Source organism: Astatotilapia calliptera, chromosome 7 (genome assembly GCF_900246225.1).
Source record: "Astatotilapia calliptera chromosome 7, fAstCal1.2, whole genome shotgun sequence".
In the NCBI taxonomy this organism is placed as follows: Eukaryota; Metazoa; Chordata; class Actinopteri; order Cichliformes; family Cichlidae; genus Astatotilapia; species Astatotilapia calliptera.
This window is the reverse complement of record NC_039308.1, coordinates 66,341,852-66,362,871: the sequence shown is the minus strand read 5'-3', so window position 1 is coordinate 66,362,871 and position 21,020 is coordinate 66,341,852. Positions and strand designations below refer to the sequence as shown.

At 42.0% G+C, this 21,020-nt stretch overlaps 1 protein-coding gene across 2 annotated transcripts in view; it reads left to right on the top strand.

Moving 5' to 3' along the window:
• cdh13 (cadherin 13, H-cadherin (heart)) overlaps window positions 1-21,020 on the top strand; it is a 387,431-nt gene that overhangs the window by 125,838 nt on the left and 240,573 nt on the right. For both annotated transcript variants that reach the window (XM_026176725.1, XM_026176726.1), the window contains exon 3: window positions 18,285-18,496. In XM_026176725.1, the coding sequence (XP_026032510.1) occupies window positions 18,285-18,496 (212 nt within the window). The remainder of the gene's footprint in view (window positions 1-18,284; window positions 18,497-21,020) is intronic.

Below are 21,020 nucleotides of genomic sequence, written 5' to 3'. Positions count from 1 at the left end.
CTGTCCTTACAGGATCTGCCTTAAACTCCTCAAAGTGCCATTAATGAGGAGTTGATTTTGTGAGTTTGTGTTGTGTTTGAGTCTTTGAATCACTGAGAGGACAGTCTCAGACGTTTTTTGCATCTTGATGACTGTGGGTGATTATTAAAAAAAGTGCTCTATACTCATAACAAGTGCAATTATGGCAGGATAAAGATTCTCAGAAAACCTTGTTTAAATCAAGCCTTTGCTTCTTTGTTGTTCTGCTTTGTCAGCGCTGAATACGTTGATTGCAGATATCCAAAATAAATAGAACTCAGAGAAAATAACAGATCGATCGACAGGTTGTCAATTTGAGTTTTCTATTGTCCTCCTTTCATAAGGATGACTGACACTGCATTGACTTAGTGCTGTATCCATGTACACTTTAGAAATTATCCAAATCCTTTTACCATGGCCTCTGCAGCTACAGTTGCATTTTTATGTCATAACATCTGGCAATAACTGAGAAATTAGAGCTAAAGTGGACTATAAGCGTCAGTCGCTGGTCATGTCTATGAAACATGGCCTAGAGAAAATATTCTCACAACTTTCTGACTATTGAAGTACCTGGATGTCATGGCAAAATGTCTCAAAACACCTCAAGAAATCAACTGTCCCTCCCCGAGACACTGAATTCTAATATCTTTAAGTTAGCATGTGAGCTTTTGTGACCCACAGCTGCAGGTTCCTTTGGGATACATTTGGCCCTAACTCACAGCACTGAGTCACAGTGAATCTGGATATGGCGACACACTGATGCTTTGTTAAATGTGTTGATATTTGAGTCTCATCTGGCAAACACAACATGTGACAGTGCCATAACTGAGCTGTAAGTGCCAAAAACCCAGGCTAGGCCAACATTTGTCTGTTATCTGGGAAATATTGTCTGAATTGTCACGTTACCATGCTGGTCACATGACCTCTGGTACCTGGATACATGACAGGGTAGCTAGGTTTGAAGAGAAGCGAAACGTGTGCCAGCTTTGGGACTGAAAGATGAACTGTTCTGTATTAAGGACTGAATCGTATTTATAATAACTAAAGGTGGCAACTCAGGCGGTGATTTAGCTTTAATTATGGCTGAGAAGACCTCTGTGTGTCCAAAACAGTGTGAGATTAGTATTAGGTTCGGTTTAGTGACTCGACTGACTGGTTGCAGAGTGTGTGTGTGTGTGTGTGTGTGTGTGTGTGTGTGTGTGTGTGTGTGTGTGTGTGTGTGTGTGTGTGTGTGTGTGTGTTAACATTGCCTGGAGGCATTGTTCTGGCATTCATGGCCCAGCAGAATAGAGAATCTGCAACTCGACCAGAGAGGCGGCCCTCATTATCTCATCCTAATTACTGTCTACCTCACTGTTCTCTCACTCACTGTCTCATCTCTCCTTTGTATCGATTTGACAGATTTACAGTAGTAAAGGTAAGCAAGCAGGAGCATCAGTGCCCATCAGTGCAGCAGATTAAATCAGTACAGAGTTGCACGCTTCTGCCTGTTGACTGCAATAACAAGAAATCCCACAGATTAGTAGGGGTGGGGGAAAAAATCGATACTGTGTAGTATCGTGATATTTTGTTTGCTAATAATGTATCGATACAGGGACGGCAGAAATCGATATTTTGTTACAAAAAAAGTTTTTGTGCTCTGACTTCAGAGCATGTTGATCCTTTTTCTGAGCAAGAATCCTGACATTCCTTCACTGTCCAAATGTGTTTAACTTGTTTTTGGCAGCAATAAACATGACAGTTTACTTATTTTAATTTAAGACATGTTTTATTTTAATTAAGTTTAAAACTTTTTTTATTTAATGTAAAATTATATTTTGTTTTAATTTACTTTCAAATTCTTCAGTTGCTGAAGGGGCTGCATAGTTTTCATAAATTGCATAGTGCAGAATAGCTGTAATTGTACCAGATGGTTGCATCCAGTTAAGTTGGACTAGACTGTAATACAAACCGTTCAGTTTGTCAACAATAAAACTGAAATGAGAGAAAGACTGAGTGCGAGACTTTGATTTTAGATAAAATGAATATTAATAAAGTTTACCTTTATGGACAGAATCTGAATATCGCAAAATATTTTTAAAAATTGCGATAATATCGTATCGTGGGATGTATGGTGATTCTACAGATTAGTGTAACAAACCAAACATCAAATTAAGACCAGTCCAGCTGTTGTATTTAGCAGAAACCCCTTTCATGTACATGCTGAAAGATAACGATTCAGATTCAAATGAGACTGCTGCGGCTCCAGAGAGCTTCAGCGCCGCACAGTTTGCAGGATGACTTTAACTCGACTGCTAAGCTCTCAATGACTGATCTATTTTGTAAGTGCCAGCTTATCATAATCAGCTTTTGCACATTTCTGAGCTGGTGATTCAACATCTCCGAACCTCAAGTAAACAATTGTAGGAACGTCAGCCCTGCACAGTGTAACTTCTCTACTGTTTTGACAGTGTTTGTTGTAGCTTAAAATAAAAAGTAAGAGACTCACAATAGGCCTATTTTTCTGTGGGCATATGCTGACAGTGACATTTCAGAGCCCTGTTATTTGTAAGAACACTCACGGGGCACATCATGTTATAATTAGCTATCTGTTTTCCACTAGCTGGAATGAATTTCACCGTATGAGAGAGAAAAGCTCAAGAAATCAGTGAATGTCAAACACGACTAATAAGACACCGTGTCTCTGAAATAAGCAGATAAACAAACCACTTTTCTGCTTTCAACAATGGATACGTGCGTATTACATTTAAATGATTTAAAATGAAGGCTTTTCATTTTTTAAACCAGACACTCTTAAGAACCACCTGTCTGACAGCTTCATTGGCACGACTGTCCATCTAATGTCACCATTGAATTCAAATGGCTAAACTTTCTTCTATAAGTTAAATGTTTCCATTGTTTTCATTTTTTCTCATTGTGGCTTTTAGCTTATCAATATCATGCATTCGATATCTCGAATATTAGAAAAGATTTACAATACAGAAAAGTCCTGTTTCTGATAAGTTCCATTTTTTGCGTGTAAAATCTGGCTGCAACTCTTTTACTATGATTCGATGCATCAGTGCTGCATGCATGGAGGCAATCATCTGGTTGCACTGCAGAGGTGTTGAAGCCCAGGTAGATTTAATAGCTGCCTTCAGCTGGTCTGCATTGTTGGGTTGAAATGCTTCTCATGTCCATCTTGACAATACGACGTCGATTCTCTGTGAGGTTCACGCCAGCTGAGTTGGTTTGCCAATCAAGCACAGTCATTGCATGGTCACAAAACCATGAAAGCACAAAGTGTGATGACTGTGATGACTTTGAACTTGATAAAACACAGAGGACTAACCAACACCACAGACTGTCAAACCTTCACACAAACACTTTGGATTTATGTGATTTCCAGATGAAATCGCAAATTTTCTGTTAATTGAAACAGCACCCTGCTTCTCTTCCTAATTAGCCCTTTGGGAAGAAACTGTTTTTGAGTCTGCAGGCTGAACATGTTGAAACCAGGGTGGGAGCTGTCCTTGATGATGTTTGCTGCTCTGCTGAGGCAGCGGGAGGAATAAATGTCCATCAGGGAGGGGAGAGGGCAGCCGATGATCTTTTGTGCTGTCTTGACTACACTCTGAAGCCTCGCTCTATCTGCCTTGGTGCAGCTGCCATACCATACCGTGATGCAGTATGTCAGCAGGCTCTCAATGGACGAGCAGTAGAAGGTCAGCAGCAGGTTGGAGTTCAGCTGAGGACCCTCAGGAAGTGCAGCCGCTGTTTGGCCTTCTTGACGACCGCTGAGATGTTGTCTGTCCAGGAGATGTCAGCAGAGATGAGGACGCCAAGGAACCGGAAGGTGTGGACTAGGGCTGCACGATTTTGCATAAAATGAGAATCACGATTTTTTGGCTTAGAATTGAGATCACGATTCTCTCACGATTTTCTTTTCCAGTATAAATATTTATTGCACTTATTAACTGCACATCAACTTCGTAACAGTTGAGACTGAACATAAAAACAATAAATAAACATAAAAACAACAAATGTCTCACATTTTGTTGTTGCCGCAAAATGTTGTACTGCTTGAAATTCCGTCTCCACCCTTGCTCGACGCTGCGTGTATAGAGCAGGTAGTGCAACAATAGAAAAATAGTTGCAGGACGGCACTGTGTAGCGTTTGTCTGGGGTGTTGATCATTTTCCTAAATCCCTCGTTTTGCACAGTGTTGATGGGAGCCATATCTTTGGTCAGGTGATAAGTGATAGCCTCCGTAATGTCTTTGTGCCTGCGGGAGTTCGACGGGTATAGGGAAGCGCTGTATGGGGTTGAACGTCTGGTGTCCTGGTGCAGCCACAACAACCTGGTGCTGAATGCCCAGAAGACAGTGGAGATTATTGTGGACTTCAGGAAGCACACAGCCCCACTCCCCCCCATCATCCTGACTGACACCCCCATCACCTCTGTGGACTCATTTCGCTTCCTGGGTACCACCATCACCCAGGACCTGAAGTGGGAGCCCACCATCACCTCCGTCATCAAGAAAGCCCAGCAGAGGATGTACTTCCTGAGGCAGCTGAAGAAATTCAACCTGCCAACACGGACGATGATGCAGTTCTACACTGCAATCATCGAGTCCATCCTCACCTCCTCCATCACCATGTGGTACGCTGGAGCCACTATCAGGGACAAACAGAGACTGCAGCGTGTTGTGCGCTCTGCTGAGAAGGTGATTGGCTGCAGACTCCCATCTTTGCAGGACCTGTACACCTCCAGGACACTGCGGCGTGCAGCCCGGATCTCAGCTGACCCTTCTCATCCTGGACACAGTCTGTTTGACCTGCTCCCCTCAGGCAGGAGGCTCCGGTCCATTCGCACCAGAACCTCTCGCCATAAGAACAGTTTCTTCCCCTCTGCTGTTGGACACATGAACAATAACCATATGACTGTTCCCACCACTAACACATGACCCTACGCTGTGTTCACTGCATCATTCCATGTTTGGCACTGATCACCACCTGCACTCATGTATATATCTTTCTACGTAGCACTCTTAATTCTTATTCTCATGTATATATCTCATGTATAGCTCATGCACATATCTTTCTACGTAGCACTTTTAATTCTTATTCTTACTTTTATTTTTTCATGTCTATTTAAGTGCTATTTATGACACTATGTTTGCACTGAAGCACCGCAGCAATTTCCTAATGTTGTAAACCTGCTCAACATTTGGCAATAAACCCCTTTCTGATTCTGATTCTGATTCTGATGAGGTTCCTGTTATTAATGTTTGGGTGGTTGACGGGGACGAATTTTCTCCTGTCACTTTCTTGGCCTTTACAGCTTCGTCATATTGCACTTTATGGTGACGTCTGAGGTGGTTATACAGATTTGTAGTGTTACCTTGCGGTGCTGCTACTATGGCAAAACACAGCTTGCAAATGATATTTTTTTGACTCTCATCGTCTTCTTTGAAGGCAAAAAACTTCCACACGGAGGAATGAGAACCTTTTCTTGGAAGTAATTTTACAGTGGGGTTGTCATTCTCACCGCCATCAGGAAACGTTTCCTCTGCCCTCATTGTGTTTTCTCCCCTCGGGCAGTTTCACGTGCTCTCCGTTGTTTTTTCCCTGCCAGATGGCTTCTGTATCACGTGGTATAAGGCTCCGCCCTTGTCATTTGTTGAGCAGGAAGCGTGAGCGCTTGTTTTCATGCAGATTACGTCCCGGATCAAAATGCGGTACAATCGTCATCTTTTTTTTTTCTTTTTTTTAAATCGTTGTCATTTGGAAATGAGATCGCACATAAGTATGAATCGAGATCACGATTTTCTAACGATTAATCGTGCAGCCCTAGTGTGGACCCTCTCCACACACTCCCTGTTGATGTAAAGGAGGGCTAAGTCAGTGCTGTGTCTCCTGAAGTCGACAATGACCTCTTTGGTTTTCTTAGTGTCCAAACTTGATGATGAGATTGTTGTTGTGGGTCGAACTGCAGTCGTGGGTGTAGAGAGAATACAGGAGGGGGCTCAGCACACAGCCGTGTGGGTGGAGGAGAGATGAGGGCGGAGTCTTATAGTCTGGGGCCGGTTTGTAAGAAAGTCCTTTATCCATGATGAACGCAGTGACACAGTGAGATAAGAAGTATTTATACTGTCTGAATAGTAACTTACTCAAACTCAAATACTGGATTTCCACCTCGCGCATTTCACTTTATATGTAATGAATTTGGAATATATAAAACAATCAAACATTTTAACAATATTCAAATTTTTTGATATACACTAGGATGTTATCAGTGACAGAAACATTTATATTTTGTCAGCAGGGCTGTGCGATATGACCAAAATCATCCTGATATAAGACATCTATCGTCCGATAACCATATAAATCACAAAAATTTAACATTTTCTGTAAAGTCTGTGAATCTCGGGCAGCTCGACTTGCGTGAAGTGTTTCCAGCTGGGCGTCGTGTAGCTGGAGTCGAGTGTTTTAATCGATGCATGAAACGATACATTTTTAGACATAAGTTGTAACGGCGCCGTTTTCTTTGTGAGTATTTATTACACAGCGTGCTGCGGGGAAAAGCCTGTTCTAACGTTTGAGTCTACGGTTTATTTTTTAGCACCTGGCGACTCTTTTTTACTTCTCATCCGTAAATAATCTGCTCTTTCACGTGATTCAGTTTATTTTGAAAAGTCTCAACAGGATCTTGAGCTTTATTGTGAAAGGTTTATGTGGAACATAAACAAGCGGACACGCGATGCTGTTACCGTCGTTGTTGCTAACGACAACGCATAAAAACAGGGCTTGTCTGTCCGTAGTGTGGTGATATATAAGAGAAAGAGAACTTTAAGAAATTAATATAGTCACTACAGTGACCATCACAACCATGAAAAATATTGTCGTAAACAGTTTATTTTGCGACACCACGAAACAAACGATAGCGTGAAATGAAACAATAGACGTTTTTATATCGCCGTCCGGTATATATCGTTATATCGAACAGCCCTATTTGATCAGATTTATGAGTGGTCAAGCAACCTGGGAAACATGTACAGATATTTCCCACTCAGACCTGAGTGACCTGTTTGTAAACAGCAGAATTCATTATTTCCTATTTGAAAATAAGATTTTGTAGAAAATAAAATATCCAGTCTTCATAAGTGACTTGTGTGGAATGGAAATGTGTGGTACCCGACCACGATAAACTCATTCTCATGGGGTTGCAGCAGTGGGTGGATCCACATACTTCATTTGACGTGGAGTTTTACACCGGACGCCCACTGACCCAGCCCTCCCAGGGATTTGTGTCTCCTCTCAGTGTTGAGGCAGGGATCTTTAGCTTGTTAGAGGAGGAGACGAGAGATTCAGCAGGTTGTTTACACTGAATAAATGGCTTATATCAGCATGTGCTGACCACTCAGTGCACTTTATCGACAACTTTAATATTTTTTGGGAACGCAGGCACCTGTTCAAAGCAAATGGATTTAATTTTAACAAGTCAGGGGTGAAACTGTTCACCTCCAACTTGTTTTATTCCATACGTCATCCATCCGTGCTTGGTGCCAAGGCTGAGATAAACGAGGAGTTATCTCATAAAGAGGAACAAACAGTACTCCAAGAACAGACAAAGCCCAGCAGAAACCTTGAGGAGGAGCTCCATTTGCCCCCACCCGGGAAGAGCCTCAGAAAGGAGAGACATCCATGGCATCTGAGGAAGAGCCTCAGAAAGGAGAGACATCTAAGGCAAGAAGAGGGGTCCCTATTTGCCTCCAACTCTCTCAACAACACCAACGACCAGGACAAGGGACCACGACCTTCCCCAGTCCCCCAAACCCCTGACAGGCCATCACCCTCCTCCCCCTCCCTTTCTCCCTCCTCCCCACACCTGAAATTCACTGGGGAGATGATGGAGCGGGTCAATGCTGGGCTCAGATCTACCCCCCGTCCCAATCCCTTTTTGTCCCCCATAAACCCCCCACCAGAGCGGCCAAAGGTTCGCCATCGAGCCCCACCCTCAACAGAGCAATCGAAGTCACATTGCCCAGCCTCGCCCCCCTTAGTTCCTCTTCATGCCCTGTCTCCGCAGTCTGATGCGTGATGTGTGGAGGGTCCGGGCTGTGAGGATTATGGCAGTGATGACTTTTCCCAGGAGAAGCTGGGACCCTGTTTACTAGAAGGTTTTAAAATTTCTGTACTTTTAGGTGACAGGAGACATGTGGCCTGGTCAAAACACAGAGAGCTGCACTCTAAAAGATCTTTAAATATAGTAAACATACCTTGTGTGCCACAGACTGCTCCCAAACACGAGGGGACAAGTAATACCTCTAAAACACTTAAGTTGGCTTTATTAAACGTTAGATCTCTAGCTGGGAAAACATTTTTAATTAATGATTTAATCACTGAGCACAGCCTTGATTTTATGTTTTTAACTGAAACTTGGTTGGACCAAAGTAACAGTGGAGCTGTTCTCATCGAGACGACCCCTCCTAACTACAGTTTTATCAGTGAGGCCAGGGCGAGCAGGAGAGGAGGAGGGGTCGCTGTCTTATTTAATGAATCATTTCAATGTAAGCAGCTATCTCCTGGAAGTTTTCAGTCTTTTGAATATGTGGCTTTACAGCTGAAGGCCCCATCCAAAGTTGTGTTTCTTAATGTTTACAGGCCTCCCAAATACTGCACAGACTTTTTTAATGACCTCAGTGAACTGCTGTCTGTGATCTGTGTTGATTTTGACTGTGTAATTATTGTTGGGGATTTTAACATCCATGTGGACAACCCTCAGGACAAAGGGACTAAAGACCTGAGTAACACTCTGGGCAACTTTGGGCTGACTCAGCATGTAACAGAGGCCACACATAATAGAGGACACACTCTCGACCTACTGATCTCCAAAGGCCTGAGCATTTCAAAGGTTACTGTGTCTGATGTGGGCCTGTCTGATCATTACTGTGTTTTCTTTGAAAGTAAAATCTCAGCCCACACAAATATATCAACAACAGTGATCACAAAACGGTGTATAACTGAACACAGTAGTGCAATTTTTAACCAGGTCTTCCCATTAACACCTGACCTGTCCAGAGGGTCAGTCAATGAGCTCGTCAATAGCTTCAATGCTAACATGTTAAATGTAATGGACACTATTGCTCCCATTAAGGTGAAGGTTATCTCTGGAAGGAAGAAGTCTCCATGGAGAAACTCCACACTGGTGAAAAATGAAAAAAGAGAGTGTAGGAAAGCTGAGCGCAGATGGAGAAAAACAAACCTCCAGGTTCATTATGACATTTATAAAGAGAAACTTCACAATTATAATTTACAACTGAGGAATGCAAGGAGGTCCTACTTCTCTGACATCATCACTAAAAACAGCCATAATGCTCGGGTCTTATTTTCTACAGTTGACAGGCTAACAAACCCCCCTGTGTCAGTGGCAGCTGAACTTCATTCGACCATGGCCTGCAATGACTTTGCCAAATTCTTCACTGAAAAAATCCAAAAAATTAGACAAGCAATTGGTACATCAACAGCAGATCCAGGATATGTACTGTGTCCACCAAAAAACTGTTTAAACACCATGAAACAGTTTCAACCTATTAACAGCAAAGACCTGGAGGACATCTTAGGTCAACTGAGCTCCTCCTCCTGCTGTTTAGATGTCCTGCCAACAAGTTTTTTCAAAAAGGTCTCAAAGACTTTAGAGTCAGACCTGTTACAGATCGTCAACTTTTCTTTATTATCAGGTGTGTTTCCAGAATCACTAAAAACCGCTGTAATCAAACCTATACTGAAAAAGGACAATCTTGACAAGACACAAATGAACAACTACAGGCCGATCTCAAATCTCCCGTTTTTAAGTAAGATCATTGAAAAAGCAGTTTCTCAACAGCTCAGTTACTTCTTAAAACAGAATAACTGCTATGATGCCTTCCAGTCAGGTTTTAGACAGAACCACAGCACTGAAACCGCTCTGACCAAAGTGTTTAATGACATATGTCTGAATACAGACAGTGGAAAAATGTCAGTCCTAGTTTTACTGGATCTCAGTGCAGCATTTGATACAGTTGACCACAACTTATTGCTCAAACGACTGGAGAACTGGACAGGTCTTTCAGGAACTGTACTAAACTGGTTCAAAACATACGTAGAAAACAGGAAATACTTTGTATCAATAGGTAACTTCACATCTGAGCAGACAAGTATCACATGTGGAGTTCCCCAAGGTTCCATCTTGGGACCCCTTCTGTTTAACATCTACATGCTCCCACTGGCACAGATTATAAACAACAACAAAATAAACTATCACAGCTATGCAGATGACACACAAATATATATCACAATGTCACCAGGAGACGGAGGCCCTGTACAGGCTCTTGGTAAATGCATTGAGGAAATCAATGACTGGTTGTGCCACAATTTTCTCCAGCTAAACAAAAACAAAACTGAGGTAATAGTCTTTGGCGCCAAAGAAAAACGATTACAGGTCACCAGAGAACTTCAATCTATACATCTAAAAACCACAAACCAGGCGAGAAATTTGGGTGTAGTGATGGATGCAGACCTAAACTTAGAAAAACACATTAAGACAATAACAAAGTCAGCTTACTATCACCTCAAGAATATATCAAGGATAAAAGATCTGATGTCTCAACAGGACCTGGAAAAACTAGTCCATGCATTCATCTTTAGTAGGCTTGATTACTGTAACAGCATCTTTACAGGTCTACCTAAAAAATCAGTCAGACAACTACAGCTCATTCAGAACTCTGCTGCTCGAGTCCTCACTAAGACCAAAAAAGTGGACCACATCAGTCCAGCTCTGAGGTCCTTACACTGGCTGCCTGTCCGTCAGAGGATAGACTTTAAAGTTCTGATGCTGGTCTATAAAGCTCTGAATGGTTTAGGACCAAAATACATCAATGACCTCCTGACCCAGTATGAACCTTCCAGATCCCTCAGGTCATCTGGATCCGGTCTTTTATCAGTTCCCAGAGTCAGAACCAGACACGGAGAAGCTGCATTCAGCTTTTATGCTCCTTATATCTGGAACAAACTCTCAGAAAGCCTCAGATCAGCTGAAACACTCAGTTTATTTAAATCCAGGTTGAAGACTCACCTGTTCTCAGCTGCATTTGAATAAAGCACCAAATCCACACTTTAAGCTTAAATTTCAAAACTTACATTTAACTACTGATTTTATCGACTGTTCTGATTTTATCTGTTTTGATTTTATATACTGTTTTGTTTGTTTGTTTGTTTGTTTGTTAATTAGTTAGTTAGTTTATTTGCTTGTTTTAATCAATTTTAAATCATGCTTTTTATTTGTTCTTGTTTCTAATGTCTCTGTAAAGCACTTTGAATCACCTTGTTGTTGAATTGTGCTATACAAATAAACTTGCCTTGCCTTGCCTTGTTAAGACAATATATTAACCACTACAGTCTGTATGGAGCCATTTTTTATTTTACATAAAATTACATTTCTGTCATTGCATATCTGTTCAGTCTCTTTGCTCTCTACTTTTATTTGGGAACAGTTAAAAATACAATTTGCTGTCATTAGCCTTCGATGGGGAAACCTTTTCTCTCCAGGGTTCAGTCTCTCAACTTTACAAGCAAACTTTGTTGTTCCTAATTAGTCTGACTGTTATACTGACGAGTTGCTGCAGCTATTTTGATTACCATTACGGTGTGAATACAGGTGTAATTAATAACTTCCATTATGGCCAGGGCCTCGGTTCATGCCATTCTGTTTAGTAGGGCACACCAAACTATGATTATTTTAATCAATTATACCTTTGTTTAGACTGCTGCGCTATATCAAAGTGGATATTGTGTTTTCTTCCTCTTCTAATACTTCTTCTGCTAATTCATGCTCGCTGCCACTTTAATCCCGAGCTCTCTCCTCCTCTAGATGTCAAGATCAAAGATCTGACTTCGCTCTGATATGTAGTCTCACCTTTTGATTTTTATTGGCTGGTGACTTTTTGACTGTGAAGGCCGGTCAAAATAACTTTGATAAAACACGTATACAAGGATAAGATGAAGCCCTGCACCAGTTAGATTAAATAAACAACCAGAACACAACAGGAGCCGGTACTTATTGCAGTTTTTGTTCTCTGGCTTTGATCAAGTCCTTTTGTGTCTGAAAACACTCGTATACAAAAATACATGTTGCTAAGGTATCCAAGGCAACATAACATTAAGTGTAGCACAGATGTGTCGAGATGATAGAAACATCTAACCAGGTAGTTAGCATGCTTGACTGACCTTTAACAGTCCACATGGGAACTCTTTGATGCTGCTTGAGATCAGAAAGTAGCTGTAGTTTAATTGGCTTTAGTCACCAGCACAGTGGACAGGGCCACACATCAAAGTATGATCAAGGGCCCTGGAACACTGTGCATAAAAGCTAGTATGCACAGACCATGCTTACACTGACAAATGAGAGTGATACAGTCGTCTGATAGAATACAGTGGTTTGAGTAAAAGGACACACACTCTCTGGTTTGCAAAAAACACACATTTCTCTCACACTTGATGATTAGAAACTGCATGTGACATGACTGGATAGTTGGAGTGGCAGTAAAGGTTGAGGTGGGGGGTCTTAATCGTCGGCTAAAGCCAAGGTGAAAGCTGCTGCTGTCAGGACCCCCTAGCTAGCTAAATCCCTGCAAACTGTTATCTTGCTAGATGAAAAGCTAACGTCTTGTTACTATTGAGTCCTAGTGATGGGCCTTACACAATGCGCAGCGATAGGAAACTCTGGGGTAAAATGCAATTCAGGGCGTAAATACATTTTCAAAAGCAGCTCCCTCTCTCTAATGCGGGGTGATTATTTGAGAATAGCGTTCTCCAGAGGCCTTTTATGAGGCTGAGCATAGTCGCTCTGGTTAGACACGGCAGCTATCAGCTTAAACACACCCGTGCTGCCACCTTTGAGATTAGCCCTCAGATTCCCATCTCTTCCATCATGCAGACTTGACATTTAGTTACAAGATAGAAAATTGTCTTCACAACACCTCAAAGGAAAACTTTAGTACCTGACAGGGGAGGGGGGAGATCTCAATTATGTGGCTGAGTCAATGAAAATATAATGCGGGATGCCAAAATAATCCAGCATGAGTTTCTGCCTAGCACCGTTGAAAGACATGAAAATGAAGACATCAGTGTGGATGGTCCTTTTAAAATATCCTAAGCTAACTGGCATGATTGAATATGAGGTGTCTGCTTAGTTATTGAAAAATATCTCGCTTAATGGCAGAAGTAAATTAGAATGGAAACATGTTAAATCCTTGCACAATGCAAAAGAAATTAAAAAAGCCAGAGTAAGTTCAACAAATAGTTTGATGTAATGCCAACAAGTTCTAACATTAGCCTCCGTACTGCACATCTCATCCTGCTTTTCTTCCAGTTTGCTATAAAAAGAAAATTGAAAACAATTAAAACCAAGTTTTTTCCACCTCCCCCTGCAACAATGAACCAGTTTGAATTGATGTTAATGGATTTCACATCATGTTGCAAACCAAAAATATTAATGCACTGATAGTTTTTTGTTTCTTCTTTACTTAGCTAGATACTAGAGTTGACTTCCTTGGTAAGTGCATTTTTTTACATCATAAACCCAGTTCAATTTCATTTATACAAATCACAACAACAGTCGCCTCAAGGTGCTTTATATTGGAAGGTAGACCCTACAATAATAGAGAAAACCCAACAATCATATGACCCCCTATCAGCAGCACTTTGGCGACAGTGGGAAGGAAAAACTCCCTTTTAACAGGAAGAAACCTCCAGCAGAACCAGGCTCAGGGAGGGGCGGGGCCATCTGCTGTGATTGGTTGGGGGGAGATAAGGATGAAGACATGCTGTGGAAGAGAGACAGAGATTAATAACAGGTATGATTCAGTGCAGAGAGGTCTGTTAACACGTAGGGAGGGTAGAAGAAACACCCAGTGCATCATGGGAATCCCCCAGCAGCCTACACCTATTGCAATAAATGAGAACGTGGACGTTTTGGTGAACACTAATCGGACAGGCAATCAAGCCTAGAGTAACCCTGGTCTGTGATGAGTGGGTTTCTGGAACATTTGTTACTCCAAAGGAGAGTTTAGCCTGAAAGGAACTTGAATGTCAAACTTGAGGAAAAAGTCAAACCCCCATGACACCCTGCTTTTCCTCTCGAATCCTCAGTGAGGGATTTTGGTGACCCTAATCCATGTTGTGCACAGTTATTCAACCCTGAGCCAGAAAGAAAGTGGGGGTGTGGGTGCTGAGAGGGGTAAGTTGCGTTCTGTCATTGTTGCCTGACTTCAAAGCTGCCAGCTCACCATGCTCTCTTCTGAAATCCCCCCAAAACCTGACAACATTAGAATACCATCAAACACTCTCTGGCTGCCTTTGAAATGCCACTGACACTGTTTGGCGCTGCAATTTGCGGGCTCTAACGAGCGCGCCCATGTTATTGAAATAAATCTGAGGCTTGTAATGGGAATGGAAATGAACACATCTTTCATGCTTTGGATTAGAAGTGAGAGTTGAATATTGAGACAGAGCCTTGTTTCCCTCGAGAGTCAGTTGTTGACTTTGTAGCTCTCCGTAGTTGTCCATTGTAGCCTTGCCGTTTCTGGCATTTTCTTTTCCCATTCCCTTTTCTCTCCTTCTTCTCTCTACGTTCATCCGTCACTCTGCTACTCTCGTCTTCTTTCCTTCGTCCAGAGGGCAGAAAACAATTCTTTCCACATGAAAGACTATAAAATGTCTGCAAGAAAAGGTAAAAGCAACCAGACTACACAGCCACAAAGGTTAAGTGTACTAATTGAGAGCTTTGATAGACTCAGTCCATTGATTTTAAAGTCACACAGGAACTTGTCTCTGTCCACTTGGTCATGGTGTGATGGAAAATAGCCGTACAGTAGAATGTAGGTAGATGAATACACAATGTAGTCTTCCAGCAAATTATTTGAATTACATTGAATTTCATGATATGGTGAAAACATGAACAATTAGAGACCATCTGAGGATGACACACACACACCTGCGCACACACACACACACACACACAGACACACACACACACAGACACACACACACACACCTGCACAGACACACACACACACAGACACACACACACACACACACACCTGCACACACACACACACACACAGACACACACACACACACCTGCACACACACACACACACACACACCTGCACACACACACCTGCACACACACACACCTGCACACACACACACACACACGGGATGAAAACAATACGAGCCTTGCTGTTGCGGCGGGTAATAAAAGTTTGAGCGCTTTCATCAGTGGAACAATACGTGTTAATTACAGCAGTGGGTTGCCATTGTACTTGAATTGAACAGCAGCCTTTCCCCTACTGCGGGCTAATCTGTATGCATTAGAACGATCACTTAGACTAAACGCAGTGAGACTCGTGCGTCGCAGTCAACACATCATTTCTAAAATTAAGGGGTAGATGCTGTTTCCAAGAAACTTAAGTGCCTGCATTTAGTCGAGTGTTTATCATATGACAACAATGCAACGTAACCTTGTATAAAATGAAGACGTAGAGGGAATATTTTAGTAGTACTGTAAAGTTCTTACACTCTTATTACAGAACCATCATTTTAGCTATATGGTTATATCCATGCATCAAAAAAAGCCTGAAAACAGATGAGTTCTGTTAAAATAATGAAAAATAATAATTTAAATAAAGAGTCCAGTCCTGCTTGCTTTAGCAGTATCTGTATCACGTGGTTGGATCTGTGACCGTAGGACTCTTGGACCAGTTCTGTGGGTACCAAACCAAAAAAGCACCAACCAGATTCATTTGTTTTGAAGAAGTCTGTGAGCTGGCCTTTACTGTTGTGGCCTGAGAGACTGCACGCTGATTTTTCTTTTTCTTTCCTGCTGAAAAATTGTTGTCCATTGCACTTAATGTAACAGCTCAGTGCTGCTGTGCCGTCTGGTTCCATTGCTTCCTGCAAGACTTTAATTTGCTGTTGCAGAGAATGGTGGGTTTGCACTTACAACACAATTCCTCTCCAGCACGGTGCTAGAAAATAAAGCAGTGAATGTCAGTAAGAATCTGAAATTAGCAGCAGTCATGAATGCTTCTTTTCTGGTGAATCCCTGTCTTTTAAAATAATATATGCTGTATCCAGTAAATTACAGTTGAAATACCCTCACTGCTTATTCAATTAAAAAAAAGAAATACTCGACCTAGTTAGAGGTTGTAGGACACTGTGTTTCATTTAATACATTGTAATGGGTAAAGACTGATGACACATATTTGGAAAGACACAGTTTTGACCCAAATTTACCAATTTATCAACCAACAAAGAACAAAAAACCACAATTAATGTTAATTAATGCTAATGAATTTTGTGAAGTGAGGTAGTGAATGATACCACTGAAACACTCATCCATCCAGCAGTTAGATGATGGTTTCAATGATAGGCAGAAACTGTTAAATGGTTTGAATTGTAAATCAATGTGGCTGAAGCCAATCGAACGAACAGTCTGGTGCTGGGTGGATGAAGAGCGAGAACAGAGGCTGGCAGACGAATTATACCACACTGCACAGTAGCTTTGCCTGCACCGAAACCTAACACGCACCTCTCTGCGACAGTCGCAGCCCGCACAGGTATGCCGGCAACACGCATAGGTTATGTCAAAGGGTCTGCATAGATTCCAGCTTGAAAAAGCATTCAATTAAATGCTTCAGAGAGACTGGCCAGGTGCTCCCAGTTGAATTGATCAGTTCCACCAACCAGAAACCTTCGAGGCAGCACAGAGGAACAGACGGGGTCAACACGCAGCGCAAAGAAAAGTAGCGCTGTAAAACAAAAGTTTGCTTCGTTGACTTATTCATGGTCTCTATGGAATAAACAAGAGACTGGCAGTCTGACATATTTAATCACTGTTGTTGCACATAAACTGGTTTAGACAGCATTTAACATACAGACAGAGAAAGTTGAATATTAGGTTTAACTTTACAGAGAAAGCTTGTAGCCTCTGCACCAAAGCTGAGCTTTATCTTCAAAGTTGCTTTGAGAAACACGATGAATACGGTCTCATCTGAAGCCGTTTCTTCCTCAGAGCGATGGCCTCTGAGTCCCCATTGTGAGGGGAACGCACAGCAGTGAGGCTTTTGGGTGTTTTGTGAAAGATTTCCTTCATGAATAACTACAGAGTTCCTTATATGAGTTAAGATAAGCAGTGGATTGAATCACGTAGGACGCTGCCTGTCGGCATCCCAGAGAAGTCTTTTTAAGTCTTCTTCATGTACATTTATCTTTGTTTTAATTATGAATTAACTGGCTTTTGCAGACAACGTGTGAGTCCAGAACCACGTGACTCGATTAATAATGCTAGCCGTACAGAATATTCGGAATCACATGATTCCAGTTCAACTCCAGTCCTGATATCAAACAGAATTTATTTTAAAGGAGATGATGAGACTTAAATAAGCTACCATGTTTGCTTCCATCGTAAACTAACCTCTGTTCAGTCATGTGCCAAATGCTTTCCTAACAAACAACAGCATCCACACATGCAGACTTCCTGCCCCCCTTCCCTCACTTATCCTCCCTAACAGTGGGATTCATTACAGGAGGCTGAGGTAAAGAGAAGGTGAAGGATGAGGGAGGTGAGGATTGTCAGGGGTGATGGTGGGGGAGTACATGGGGATCATGTTGCAACACCTAGGGGAGTGTGTGAGAGAGATAAAGCGAGGATGAACATGATCAGAGGGGATAAAGCTCGGTCGAGTCCTCGGCAGTAACTCCCTCAGTCAGAGAAGGCAAGCCCACATGTGCACGCAGAGGTGACACTTCTCTTCTGTCTCGTGTCTTTTGTTTCTCAGCCCTGCAACTACGTGCCACCGTATTCTCTTTAATAAAACAAAGCGTACCACGAAAGCAAGTCAGAAACATTAATAAGCCGGCAACGCGTAGCACGCGGTGAGTCATAAATATTGCAGCTGGCTCGTATGAAAAGAGATCAGTGAGTTTATTGTAGCCTAGCTGACAGAGCCTTGCAGAACATCCCACTCTTTCTTCGGGGTAACTGTTTATCTTCAGGGCATATGTTTATATCTGAGAAATGCAATTGTTTTTTGTGCATTGTTTGACGGCTCCTTGAGCTCTGCACAGTGAGGGAATACCTCAGTGACTCGGAGTTTCATGGGGATTTTTCTTCTTATTTATGATGTTTGCAATTTGTTTGGATTGATGCAAAAATACATACGGCTCTCTGTGTGCTCCTTCCAGTTGAGTTTGATGACTGTGCAGGGAATGAGGACGTGACGTTTGGTGTGTCGGATCCCGGCTTCCACGTGGACGGGGATCTGAATCTGGTTCCTCTGCGAGATCTTCCGCACAGCGAGCCGGTCCTCTTCATCCGCGGCCTCAGCGCACGTGCAGATGACCTAGCGCAGGTGGACATCATAGGAACACGTGGTCGGTCAGCAGAGACACTCGGGGTGAGTAGAACTGGTGTGTTTGTATGTTCTATATCAGCTGTCATATCTGAAAGGGTTATTTTTGATTAAACTTGGAAAATGTTACTGAAAAGTAGCGAAAGCAGGCACTGTGATCAAATATCAAAGCTCCTGGGAAAATAAGGAGATTAACAAGCTGTTCCTTAACCCTCTCCAGGCAGGCGTTGCCGATTTGCAACAGTTAAACACTAACAACCTGATCACCCCACATACATATTTTATGAGTTTTTTTTACTCAGAAGTACCACTGCAGGACTTGGTTGTGCATTAGCAACGAAAAGTTTAATTTGAGCCTGAACATGTCTATTCTCTTTCTTGTCAACCATTAAAGGTGACTGATTCACTTCCATGTATTTATAGTAGCCAGGAGCTGGTTGGCTTATTTTCCACATAGACACTGGGAACAGAAATAAACAATTATCTTTCAGCACCAGTAAAGCTCGTAATTATCACATCATAAGTATATCTGGTTCTTTAGCAGTTGAGTTGTTAAGTACACAACTGCGATATCTCAACAACTTATATGTTTAAGTGGGTGTTGATGATGTGACATTTCTATGAAAAGCTTCCAATGGTCTGGCTGATTTCACGACGCACTCAGACGCGTCAAACCAGTGTTTGAAAAACTGTTGTGCAGTAAATTCTTCTGTTTCTTATTAATGTCAATATTTTTCCCTTGGTCCAGATAATCCAGCCCTGGGTAACATAAAACCTCTGCTAGTATTGTTGTCAGTGCCGTGCACTTGTCATGAGCCTTTATGCTTTGTCCCAAGTGCTGAATACTGAAATGACTGACATGTTAGCAGCCTCCAAATGCCATGTAAATACAAATATGAAGGTAAATAGTTTGCGGTGTGACAAACAAAGCAGTTACTGGATGTCGACTCAGTCTGACTATATTTTGTGTGGAAACTCGATTATTAGCAGGAACTGCATTGTGGTGTTGGATGAGCTTGTGTAATATAATCATGTCGGGCTCTATGGAATAAACAAATGGTTGACCGGTGACCCTTTGGAATTACTAGTGGGTGGATTTTGTTAACCTTGGGCAAATCTATGCAAGCTCTTTTACCTTTTGCAAGGTTTTTGCTGTGAGTTAAGGTAAGTAGCTTCTGGCTCTTGCAATAAATTATGCTCGTGCAATACTTTTATTAATGAGACAGTTAATGACCATAACAGAATCAACCTGGGAAAGCAGCAGACGTTCATTGTGTTACAATGCAAAACCTCAGTTTGTCACTATGAACACATTTTAGGAAAAACAAAAATGACAAAACAAGACTGAGACTGTCTTGTTTTTATTTTGAAATTCTTTGTGCTGAGGTCAAAGTCAGCTCGAGCTGCTGATGTTCCACTTTGAGGTGTCACACTGTTATTCAGAGACATGACAGGGATCTAAACCCAGGCATTCACACATTAGTGACCTTAATTGCAAAAGTAAAAAACATTAAAAATTCATCTTCATTCATCATGAATTTGAATCACTTGTAAATGTGAGGCCTCCTCATGCAACCTTAATTATCAACGATTAGCATAATTGCAACCACACCAAAGACATCACGCATCGTCGTTGAGGAAAACACCCACATCCTTATTCTGTTTAAAGCGAATGCATGCTACTTTTAGTAAGTACAAAGTGGAGTCTATCCCAGCTGTCTTAGGGTGAGAGGCAGAGTACACCCTGGACAGGTCGTCAGTCGGTTGCAGTTCTGACACATAGACACAGACAACCATTCACACCTGTGAGCAATTTAGAGTTTCCAATTAACCTAACCCCACTAACTGCATGTCTTTGGACTGTGGGAGGCAAGAACATGCAAACTCCACACAGAAAGACCCCGGCCTGAGGGTGGAATTGAACACTGGACCTTCCTGCTGTGAAGCAAGCTAACCACTGTGCTGCCCTGTGCAACCAGAATATAAAAAATATGTAACATAAATCCGCTCTGAAAAGGACTAGAACCGATATTTTTAGTTTTTACACATGCTCCACACGCGTTCTGAGTCAGTTTGTTTAAGCTTTCATGAATATGCATGCGTGCATACATCTCTGTTCATGTTCTTCAATCATTATTTGTGCACAAGGTCACATCAAAATAGAGTGGAATGAAAACACTCTGCAAGGCAAAGCAAACAGCTGCGGTTTTGCACCAACTTTCAGTGCAAAGAATTCCACTGGCCAGTTTCCGTTATTGGAATTTGGCCTGTAAGCCTGCACCCCTACGCCGAGCTTGGTTTCTCTGCAAATGTGTCCCTTTGTTTGTGTAATCTAGAGAAATTTGTTTTTGCTGAGAGCAAATTGACTGCCTTACAAAACTCTCTGCACCTGAATACACACTATTGTCCCTCATTCATATTTCTGCATAGACCCCAATTCTCCCCCCACCTTTGTCCAAATATGCAAAGTTGATTAGGGAAACTTTCCACAGACTGCAGGTATAGTTGGTGTTTCGCAGCCTTTCCAGAGATCATCTGTCTTTCTCCTGCAGTGCTCAGAGTCCTGCTG